Genomic DNA, 12149 nt, shown 5'->3' with positions numbered 1-12149 from the left:
ATGAAAATGGGCTAAAGGATAGATTCTGAACAACAAGTGCATGCTGGTTTGGATCTGAGCTTTTGTGGTAAGTGAATTACGGAAAAGAGGTAAACTTCCACATCTTCTATTTAATTAAACTGGTAAAGAATTAGAAAGAAACTCTTGGGACTAGCAGGAAATTTCACTGAGGATACTTTGATACCAATATAGAGCAAAGCTGATTTTGGGTCACCCCTATACAGTATTTAAAAATAGAATATTAATACTTGTTGTAGAATTAATACCGTGTCATGTTTGGTGTTTTTAAGCCGTAGCTGGAGTTTTGAAAAGCGCTCGACAGTTGGATGCACAAATCTTACAGAAGTTCAATGGGAACTCTGTAAAGTTTCACCTACGCAGCCACAGCAATCTGAATTACTTTTTGAAGTGGACTCCTTCATCTAAACTTTGTGGACAGGCAGTTACCCCATGTCTAGTGAACTGAGAGCTAAAGGCTACTCAGAAGAGATGTCTTAGAAGACACTCAGGCATAAAGTACAAATTCAAGTGCTCAAGAGATTTCAAAAAAGCTTATATTCAGATTGCAGTAAAAATCCAGAGTTTCCTGCTTATGTATGCCATGTGATGTATTTTAATTATATAGTTGCATACTGTATTTTTTTTAGTAGAAACCAGGTCACTTAATTCATAGGGTGGAGCTGCTCTAAAAGTGAATAGCAGCTCTCTAATGGAAGAGAGTATGTGTAGGACCTTCCAGTATTTTTTTGAAGAGTGGGAAGGTGAGGAAAATAATTCTGTTTCAGAGCAAGATGCAAATAAAACACTATAAGAAAGGCATGGCGTATGAGGCGTGCGGTTAATGGTCTGTTTTACACACCAAATGAGACAGTGAAAAATGTTAATGTTATTAAAGATGGGTCTTTATTCCATACGCACGAATGACTTGATGTCATTTCCTAAGTTTTCTTTGGGATCTTGACTTTGCAATTTAAGTAATGTCTTCTAGGTATTTTTTGAGTGAAATTAGTACCAAGGTAACAGTCAGACTAGCTGAAGTTGGGGCGACTTTGTGCTCATCACTTGCAGTCAGGCAAGGGTCCCCACCCAGATGTTTAAAATGCAAATAGATACTGGACCAAGAGTGGGGAAGGAAGCTGCTGGTGTGCAGCCTCCAGTGTCCAATACGGGATCACTGGCAGAGCTCGGAAAGGAGCAGGAGGTATTGGAGTCCTGTTCTGTCTCTGGACCACAGTCTCTCCAGCCACTAACTGCTTTTAAACCTCTTCCTTAGTTAAGAGGAAGCCTTACTGCTGTTGAGTCACCTCTGACTGCTGCTTCTCATGCCTACTTCATCGCTTTTCGTTCTCATTTTGCTGATCGTGCACGTTTACTTCTCTTAGTAAGTCTTTTAAAATTATTTTGGTAGAGTGTACTTTTGAAAGCATGCATTTGAAAAAGAGCATTGAAATACTGCTTTCCCCCCCCCCCCCCCACCAGATACAAGGCAGTAAAACTGAAAGGGAAGCTTGAGCAGGCATCAAGTTGGAGGGAGGCTTTTTCTTCAAAGATAGGTAGCGGCTTCATTTTCCTAATTTTTCAAAGCTCAGGTGGTTTGTGAAACAGTATAGTACTCAGCAACATGCACTTTGTTTGTATATATATATCTCTGCTTATTTTTTGTAAGACTTTCATGTTTCACAAGCCAAACAGGGTCTCTGAGTCATGTTTTGGATGACAGTACTCCCAGAAACTGCCAAAGGGTTGTGAGAAACAGCTTTGATTATTCAGCGGGTGATGTTCCATTTTTCAGAAATACAGGCTCAGCATTCAGTCTGCATGGTGCGAGGTGGTAGTACACGCTGGAGGTGTGCTGCCTTTCAGATGAACGGCAAAATTGAGACTTGCACTACTCGTAATGCCCTGTGTCAGTCAAAAAAGATGAATAGTCTCATATCTGGGCCTGTTTCGGCAGATCCTGTCTCAATTCCTGCAGGTTAGGCAACGCTACTCAGCAAAGTTAAATGCCTACGGTGAAGTAAACGTGAGGACTCTTTTTCAGGGAAGTGATTTTGTCGAGAACGCAGAGGATGTGCTACCTGCTGAGGGCATTTTGGAAGGCCTGGCAGCGAGCGGAAAGAGGAGAGCTGAGTCTGTGCTCCTTGCTGCAGCTGGTGTTGAACCGCGAGCAGCGACGCGGCTCCAGCGCTGCTCGTGGGGGCAGCTGGCTTGGAAGCGCTCGGGCAGCCTGAGCAGACTCGCTTTTGTGCGGATCGTGTGTGCGTACAGTTAGCCTGGTCCAGCTGTGACTTGGTGGCAGAATTTATTTAGCATTTCCTTTAGGTGCGGTGATTTCTGCTAAACATCGCAGTGTGGAAGGAGGCAGGAAGATGAGGAATAATGAATTCTTCCGTCACTGAGCTGCTTTGGAGAGTTGCACACTCAAACTCAGCTGTCGCTGGAGTTTGAAGTTGTATTCCGCATTCCTTATGGCAAATGCTTTCACTCATCCGTCTTTTTAAATCAAAAGCACTTTTTGTTCTCTGTGTTCTTTTTTATGTAATGAGAGGTGCGGGACTGAGGGGTCATACTAGTTCTCTAGCCTTCAGTAATCATTCTGAACTCATTGGAATAACCATTTCTGTATAAAGCTAAATAAAAATCAGTCTTTCCTATGTGCGATGAAGTTTTCTCATGCTTTTCCTCTGCCATGAATGTGGTTCAGTAGATAAAAACTTTTTATCAAATTATCAGATTAGATTACTTGACAGTGTAGAAGATGTATTTGCGCGCTGCTATTTTTAATCTAACATTCTTCACCTTTTGGCTCACACAATGCTCTGCGCTTCTTTAAAAGGGCAGGAGGATAAATTGCTGACCTGATACCGTTCATCTAAATTTATAGACCTAGACCAAGATTTCTTCAAGTGACTGATAATTTCTTTGAGCTCAACTTGGAGTACCATCAAGGAGACTGATTTTCTGAAATAGCTCAGTAGCCATCCTCAGTGCTAAATCCCTTTAAAGTGGCTACTTTAGGTTGCTAGTTGCTTTTGAAAATCTAGTTATGTTTAAGTAAAATGGTCTTGATACATTAATTTCAGGCAGTCCCCCAGGTGAGTTGTAGGCATGCTGTGAGATTTTTTCCAGCAGTTCTCAATGTTGGTTTGGTGTTCGTCGCTGAAGTTAATAGTGGTCTGAAGCAGGATTTCACTGGGAGTGGAAACTAAGTCAACAAAGAAGAAACTTGAACTCTAGAGCACGTGCGTGAAACAAAACAATTTTTGAGTTCTTGTGGGGGAGCAATGCTGCTTTAAAGTTATTAAGTTCTTTGAAGCACTGCGGTTGGAGAGTGCTGCTGTGTATCTTCTTGAAAGTTGAGAATGCAAAGGATCTCAATAACGGGTTTTTCCAGTTTAGATTCGTGAAAGGCCTGACCATAAAATCATAATATTCATGTTGTGTCCTTCAGCATCACGTGACTGCAAGATAAAATCCTGACGTGTCGCAGCTTTTTCACCGCTTTCGTAAATAAAACGCACGTAAGTCTCGAGATAGCTGCAGTATGGCACGTGAGGATCCTTTTCGCTTTCTGCTGCTCCCCCATTTTTTGTACACAGAGGCAGGACTCTCCCGCAGAAAAGAGAGAGACATCCTCCTCAACAAAATTCTATCCACAAGCCTTTTTGTCCTGCTAACTATTTTGTTTCACTTAAAAAAAAAAAAAATTTAAAGAAGTTCATGTAATTGGTGGTTGATGTTTTTCCAAGTCCTTGTTTTGTGTATTTACTTTCCCGTTAAGCAAGATGCTAGTGCAAGAGAGTACATGCCAGTTAAGTTAGCAACACGATGTTTTAGTTCTCACTGAGAGCAGAAAGCCCAGAAATCTCATTTATCCATGCCCCGCACCCCCCTCGCTTGCCTTCTGGCCTGTAGAATTACCTTGCCTAATTCTGCAAAGCCAGGAATTTAGGCTTAATCATCCACACCTCTTTATCTCTTTTTTTTTCCAGGCAGTCAATTATTTTAGAAGTCAGTCTGTGTCAGCTTAGACATTGTTTTATTTCAGAGGAGTAAACACTGTTGCTAGACTATGCCCCTGACATGCCTGTTGTTAGGAGATTTGTTGGAGTGTGTGCGTGTGTCCGAGATTTTGGACCACACGCATGGCTTTTTTTTAGATTAGGGGCATAGAAGTGCGTGCCCTGCAAGAAAAACGCGCTCCTTGATGTAAAGATGGGAACCTAAGTTACCTGAATGTTTTATCGCGTGCTGCGATGACTTTGCGCGGCTCGCTGAATTTCACTGGTGTGCCCAACAGCCGTGCCGGGTCGCTGCAAGCCTTCCTCCCACAAGTAACGTGGCTTATTTTTCTGGGACGCTTCTAGTGAACTAAACTAGCGACTTGGAGGAATGTTAATTGCACAAGCGTGGTAGAAGACAAGGTAATTTGCATTAAAAATACCAAATGTATTTTGAGAATGTCTGAGGGAAGGGTGTGCGCCAGGATCTGGCATTTTTGCCAGGCGCCTGGTTTGCCCGTGCTGCTCATCCCCAGGCTCAGTGGCCGAGGAAGGTATATGGAAGTAGGAATTTGATTTAGACAAATAAGGTGAAACTTCTTAGGTACTCGTGAGACAACTTAACTTGGGGAATGGTAATGCAGCGTGATAGAGCAACCTTCGCCTTTGGTCCTGCCTCTGCTTTAAGACTGCAGATTGTCTGGGTGACCTTGGCAAATCATTTTCCTTCTGACTCAGTTCTGCGTCTGAAAAATGGGGATTATGGTACTGACTCATACCACAAAACACTTTCAGATCCAAAGATGGAAGGCTGTAAGACCGGGGTTTTAGTGATTTTTATTGTAGCAAGCCTCACCACATTGAGTGACTTGTCTCTCTTTAGTTAGGGTGTGCTTTCAGTTGAGAGAGAGACAGAGATTTAAAGGCCCTGTCTACATGTGAAAAAAAAGGGCATCATTTAACTTTGGCTTAGGTTTAATTTATGGTATAGCTAGTACATTTACCAAAATCGTTTATCTTGTTTTAAAAGCCCTAGTTGAAAGAGAAAACTTGGTGTGGACGAGTCCTTCCTGCTGCCTGACATTTGGTTTCTGTGCCCTTTTTCTTGCAAGCATAGTATGTTTTCTGATGCTATTCCTTTTTTTTCTTCTCTTTTTTCTTCTCTTTTTTCTTCTCTTTTTTCTTCTCTTTTTTCTTCTCTTTCTTCTCTTTTTCCTTTTTTTCCTTTTTTTCCTTTTTTTCCTTTTTTCCTTTTTTCCTTTTTCCTTTTTTCCTTCTTTCCTTCTTTCCTTCTTTCCTTCTTTCCTTCTTTCCTTCTTTCCTTCTTTCCTTCTTTCCTTTTTTTCCTTTTTTCCTTTTTTTCCTTTTTTCCTTTTTTCCTTTTTTTCCTTTTTTTCCTTTTTTCCTTTTTTTCCTTTTTTCCTTTTTTTCCTTTTTTTCTTTTTTTCCTTTTTTTCCTTTTTTTCCTTTTTTTCTTTTTTTCTTTTTCCTTTTTTTCCTTTTTTTTCCTTTTTTTTTTTCCTTTTTTTTTCCTTTTTTTCCTTTTTTTTCCTTTTTTTTTCCTTTCCTTCTTTTCCTTCTTTTCCTTCTTTTCCTTCTTTTCCTTCTTTTCCTTCTTTTCCTTCTTTTCCTTCTTTTCCTTTTCCCTTTTTTTTCCCTTTTTTTCCTTTTTTTTCCCTTTTTTTTCCTTTTTTTTCCCACCTTCTTTTTTTTCCTTTTTTTTCCCCCCTTCTTTTTTTTCCTTTTTTTTTTTTTTTTTCTTTCTTTTTCCAGCTAGGACTGTTCCTAAACAATGGCCTCGACAGAGCTGGATGCAGCATGGGGCGCGCTGCCTGTCCTCTGTTGTCTGGCGCAGGATGCGGACCGCGCGCAGCGGTGTGACGGGGCTGGGGTACAGCCCCCGCGCCCCTTCCCGATAAAGTCCTTATTGCTCGGCTGCATCAGCACAGGCCGTCTGAGAATTCCTTTTCTTTTGCCTGTCTCCAGTTACCCCAGCACGGGTGATGGTGAAAGCAGGTGCAAAGTGACAGCGCTGAAAATAGCAATCTCAGTAACTGTTCCTACGCGCGGTGGGGGTATTTCGGCTCCCCTCCCCCTCTGAGATTAGCTCGTCTTGCAGACCCAGGGAGTTACTCCTAAAACATCCAGGCATCCCTGCGTTGCTTTGAACAGGCTCTTTAAAAACAGAGTTATGGGTCCACTTGGGTTTAATGCCGGTACAGAGGCGGGCACTGATTTCCTAACCGCTTGCGCAGAGCGAGCGTCTCCGCTCTGCCGAGCCGCGGGTGCTTTGCCGTGCGGTTTCAGTGCACGGCTGATTGAGAGCAGAATGGAAAGGCCACAGTAAGAACTCCATTAAGAACCCAATTTCAGTTTCTATCTCGAAAAACAATCCCTTTTTATCTCGTTCCTCTGATCCTCAACTTCCGAATAATAAGCCAGTGGTCTATTAGCTTTCAAGCTAGGTGAAATTAGGGGGTGAAGGATCCCTTGAGCATGTTGGTTTGGGGGGGGATGAGGGGTGTGCATTTGGAAATGCAGGTCAGATTTTCTCAGCTACTTTGTCTCTTTGGATTTGAGGCTTTTTTTTTTTTTTTTTTAGTTTCCCACAGGATCTAGGCATTGGCTTATTGCATGCAATAACACGCAGATGTTATTGATTACAGAAGAACTTTAAGTCATAATTAATTTTTTTACATCAAGCATTATTTAAATAGAAACATTCTAAATAAAAAGAAACTAAAATTTCTCTCTTCTAGTTATAGTAAAGACCCGAAGCCAAACAAACTAAACTTATTTTGGATATTCTGCTGTTTCCCTTGGTAACGGTCCTTATATGGGACAACAAAATCTGGCTTTCGTTGGCTTCATTACCACTTTCTGATTCTTACACACTAGATGAATGCTTTAGTATTAAATTCACAAAGGCTGGAGAGTATGATTTACATATAACAATAACAAAACTTTGGCAGACTATTTTAACCACAAATTTTAATTTGGAAATAATTGAATTGCTTACTTTTCAAAATTTTTGTGGCTTTGTTTTTGTGTTGTAATGGAAAATTTTGCACTTCTTTATGTCTAACTTGCAGTTACACTGCACTACAAAATCTGAACGTAAGGACAAACAATAACTGAAATCTCCTTTAAAGGGTGTGTATTGAACTCTAAAAATAACCTGGAGAAAAACCTAGCTTTTAACTTGTCTTAGATACGTTGTAATGTAATATAATTTTGTCTCAAAAGACGTTCCCTTGGAAGAACATAAGTAGTTGGTTTTGGTTAGACTTTTGAAGAATTTGCATATAGAAGGTAGGTATGTAATTACCGCAAGTATGGGGGTGCACAGGTGCGAGGGGGAGCGGACATGCGTCTGCATGCACCAAGGAGGTACAAGTATGTGCAAGGTAGCAAAAGATGCTGAATTTAAAAACAAATAGGGTTGGGGTTTTTTTAGTCTTTTAATGTAAGAAAGTTTAGCTTGGGTATACATTTGAACTGAGATTGTATGTTGAGAAGAGGGCATAAGCCTTTCTACTTCCCTTGCTTTGACTCGTGTTTGCAGGCTTCTTGAAATCACAGTGCACAGAGGTGTAATGCTGTCAGTTAAAATCTCTGATTTTCACTTTTAATTTGGGATTCCTGGAGTTAGTCTAAAATTTGAAGTGAAATAAGAGATCGTCTGCGCTGTAGCAGCGCTCGCTGTAGTGACCTGTGCGCGCGGTCGTCAAGTCTGCCAGTGCTGTAGTGGCGACAGTGTACTGCAGGCTTTGACCTTGGGAAAGGTGACCAGATGTGGTATTGTGCTTATATAAAGTAAAACCCCTTTGCCATAAATACGTATTTTAAAACCTGATGAGGACTGTCCTGAGAAAATAGACCGTGGCTCTTTGGTTGTTCTTTACGTAAGTGTGGATTTGTCTGGCTGTCCCAGTTGGAGGGTCTCTAACTGGGACATCGGGTGGGAGGCTGGATGCTAGTTCCAGTTGACGTTGTCTGGTTCCTGCTTAAATAAACTAACAGGGCAAGTTCAGAACAAGGCAAAAAAATCCTCTTGCCTTCAGAAGTGGCCCTCCATACTTGCGGTGTGAGTGGAGTGCCGGGTTTCTTTCTCATCACGTACTAAAGCGCCTACAGGGCCCTAAAGCGTGTCTCTGCTTTTTTTCCCCTGGTACCCTAACGCATGTGTATGAGTTTCTTCTGCCTCTTTGTACAGTTACAGACTCCGCATGGCCTCTAGATGTCCCTCCTCCTCTTCGCATAACACCAGCACCAGGCAATGCAAGAAATCCAACTGCTCCGCATCCCACTTCTTCAAGGAATAGACTCCTCTGCATGTCCAACCAAACCAGGTACAGCCATGCAGTCAGGCGCTGCCACGGGAGATGGGCAGAGCTTACCTGTCTGGGGCTTCTGTGGGCAAGGACTGCGAAGCGCTTTACAGATACTCTCCGAGCCTCGGAAAACCCGTGGTGTCTTTGCTGTTGTTGTAACTGGTCGCTGCTAAGAAGGTGAAGGGGAGACCAAGGTGCCCTGTGTCAGAAATAGGGCCTCGCAGTTAAGCACAAGGGACAAGGTCTTCTCGAGTGATGTGGACTTACATCCTCTGGAGCAGAAGGATCTGTTAGGGCAGAGCCAGCTCTTTAGCCTCATGGAAGATGTAAGGAGAGTTTTCTTTCATTTACAAGCTTTTAAAACTTGAGGTGTTGCTCCTCTGGATCCTGTGGGGAGCTTGAAGGCAGTGGTAGTTTTTGTAAGGATGGGGTTTGTCCCCATCTTGGAAGCAGTGCTGTCTCTATCTGATCGTAGTAGTGGGCAAAGTCCTTTGAGATCTATGGGTAAATGCTGAACAAATATTAACTCTGACCAAAAAATATGCCTGGGAATGTGTCTTATGGCTGGCTGCTTTGGTTGAATACCAGAAGCTCAAAGCCCAGTATTAGAATGCAAATTCCAGTGCCGGGGTAACATACAAAGACATTAGCTGGGGTTGTGGGGAGTTAAACTGGTGTAGTGAAGCTATACAGTGAAGCTATACGGGCTTGGACAAATTAATGATCTGGCCCAGTGTTACTGGTGAAGCTGAATTGATTTCCTGTTGGTTGACTTTAAACAAGACACTGTCTTCTCCTCCGTCATTTCCCCACCTGTAACATGCAGATAATCGCCTCCTTTATACCGATATAATAGCTAAGGAACACTATACTTACCTGTATAAAGGTGAAGGTGAGAATGAGTGCCAGCAAAATCAAGACACTGCAGCCTGAAATTTATTCTTTGTTAAATATGTTCAAAAAGTAACATTTGGGGGAAAAGTTAGTAAAATTCTGAGGTTGACTACCTCCTGAATAAAGGGAGGGGTTGCTAATGAAATGTTAACATCCCTAGCTGCGGCATAGACCATTTAGTTGTGCGAAACCCAAGCAAAAGGTAAATCATGGGCATCTCTGGGCATCATGGGCAGGAAGCGCAGCACTCGTGGAATGACTTGTCCTGCTTCCAGGTAATGGGGCAGATACTCTGACTGCTTAATCTTAAAGCTGACTCTGATTAAATGCAACTCTCTGTGTATTTGCAGGTACTAGGAACTTTTGACTGGAAAAGGTGAGGTGAATTAATCCTCAAGCATTATCCTCTCCTGCTTTTTCTCAGATGAGGTGAGACCGGTTCCTCCATAGATAACAGGGACAGCGGTTTCTTCTGCTGGAAGCAATGCCGCGCTTCCGTCATATTGTCCTTCCTTCCAGAGGGAGAGGGAGAGAGTGCAGAGCAGGGCTCCTGCCTTCTCCAGAGAGTGATGAACTGTGGATGCTGGTGAGAGGGTGATCTCGGGGTCCCCTGCCGCGTGGGGTCCACGCATCAACAGCCGGTGGAATAGCATGGAGAAATGCTCAGACATTTGCAGGCAGATTAACCGTGTTCCGAGGGTTGATGGGTCTGGATGAGTCTCCTCTTTCTGGTAGAGCACAGAGGGGTTTAACATACTATGCAATTAAATTCTGAAAAGACTGTTACATCATTTTAGTTTCTACTTTACATCCTAACGGGTAAAGAACTGGGCATCCCACAAAAGCCCACTGAAGGGAGTGGTAGGTTTTGCTGAGGTTTCCACATCTGAAGTCTGTGGGTACCCCGGCGTCTTGACTTTGTACCATTAGCTTTAATGGGCATGATGCCATTGCTTTCGAAGTGCGTCAGGACCCACGTTTTTTGGAAGACCACCTGTTAAGTGATCTCTGTGAAATGCACTGATAGCCCAGTCTCACAAAGGGACGAGCATCCATTTCGCAAGAGCTGCCATTACATTTGTTGCCAGTCTGGAACTCTTGTTACAGTCGGGATTTATTTCTTCAGTGAGAGTATCAAACACGCTTGTTGCTGTGCTGTGTGGAGCAACGCTTTTCCTTAAATACGGAGCTTGTGTTTGCGACTCGCAATACACGCGTGTGAAGCTTCAGGGGTCCTGTAGGGAGGGCATCCACGGAGGTAGCTGGCAGCCAGTAAGGACAAGTTGCAGAAACCTGCAGGTCAGTTGGTAAAATGCAGTGCCAAAAGGTCTCTTCCCTCTTGCTCCAAAACGGCGACAATCACACACAGGTGCATCGTCTGGCAGGGGTGCCCCTGCAGATTTCACCTCCTTCTGTCAAGACAAATTTTTGCAGGATCCCTGCTAATGTAGCATCCGGGTTTGGGATTTTTCGAGGATGCCGGGGGGGTCGATTGCCCTATTTCCCCCTTGTTTCAGTCAATTTATTCCTCTCCTTGTCTTTGCACTCCACACAGATAAGCACACATCTGTGTATGCACACGTTAGTGGAGAAAAAACAAGTGCCCGGTTGATACTCCTTCCCACCACCCTGAAAAAGTCAAAAAAGGATCAATTTTATATATATCTCTACATATATATATGACATATGTATTAATATATATATATGTATGAAATTGCTGGAAACAGTTAATTTTTTTATAGTTTTGATGAAAATCAAATTGTTCAAAATGAATACAAAAGCTTTAAACTAAAGTCATTGGGTTTGTTCACCGCAAAACCGTTTTAGCTACATGTTGTTTGAGTTGGAAAGAAAAGGTCTTCAGGATCTTGTATGATCTAGCTACAGATTTTTTGGATGAACCCCTGTTGGAGGCTTTCTAAGTGCAATTGTGGTTTGGGGGAAGGCTGAGATGCTGAGAACTAGATGAGCCATAAAAAGCTACATCCCCTCCCGTGCTGGAAGTGATGCTTCCAAGTCAAGACTGTGAGGCCGTTGAGATGCAGGCTTTGTGGGGAGAGCTTGTGCCATTGCTGGCTGCGCTGTCTTTCCTAGAGCGGAGAGCCTCTAGGATTTGTCCCCTCTTGAGCTTTTTGCTAGCAATAATTTGCTCTTGAAATATGTGATGTACTAGTTCCAAACGAAGGCTGAAATTTTTCATAGCAGCCTTGGAAGACTGAGATTCTCATTATTCTTTAAAACTAGTCAGAAGCGAGTATCCAAATCTGCTAGGCAGCTTGGTAAATCTTGGTCAAATAGCACAGAAATTAAGTTTCCTGGCCTTATGTATATCTCACAGAAGCTGGTGTGCACATACAGCTCTCTCATCAATTTGGCTCACTTTAGTTTTGCACATTATCTTTCTTATTTTCTCTCCACATTTCCTCCTTCCTCTCATCGTCCAGTATTAGTATGGTAAACCCTGTTCTTTCAAGCAGGAATTATCTTCCTGTGCGTCTGGACAGCATCTAGAGCATTTGAAAAATGAATAGACAGTGCTAATAAAACCCAGCTCCGATACACTGTCTTAAAGCACCAGTATGATAGACCCTTGGTTTTCCCAGTGCAGCTTTGTTAGGCGTTTTGTCGAAGATCGCACTTACTGTAGAAATTTTCACTGGTCACTTGAGGATTGCTGCTGAGGAAGAGCTTTCTTGCCACGCAGCCCAAATCCTGCTTTAAAGAGTCGGTTCTTCTGAGACCCACTCAACTTCCAGCAACAGTAAGTTAAATTAAGTACAGAGTTTCTGGCACGGATGCTGCTGAGCTTAGTGCCTTTGAGGCATACCAATGAGGTTATTAGAGGTCACTTTTGTGCAATTTATTTTTGCTGCTTTTTTTAGAGTGGTATTAACTATAATAACTGACAAACTCAAGGAGA

General features: G+C 42.6%; 1 protein-coding gene across 1 annotated transcript in view; it reads left to right on the top strand.

The window, feature by feature from the left end:
• Positions 1 to 8326, top strand: part of PRDM2 (PR/SET domain 2) — a 41230-nt gene extending 32904 nt beyond the window's left edge. The window contains exon 4 of the mRNA XM_075721575.1: positions 8218 to 8326. Within this exon, the coding sequence (XP_075577690.1) occupies positions 8218 to 8326 (109 nt within the window). The remainder of the gene's footprint in view (positions 1 to 8217) is intronic.
• The last annotated feature ends 3823 nt before the right edge of the window (positions 8327 to 12149 follow it).

Source organism: Pelecanus crispus, chromosome 15 (genome assembly GCF_030463565.1).
Source record: "Pelecanus crispus isolate bPelCri1 chromosome 15, bPelCri1.pri, whole genome shotgun sequence".
NCBI classification, from domain to species: domain Eukaryota; kingdom Metazoa; phylum Chordata; class Aves; order Pelecaniformes; family Pelecanidae; genus Pelecanus; species Pelecanus crispus.
This window is presented reverse-complemented; position numbering and strand designations above follow the sequence as displayed.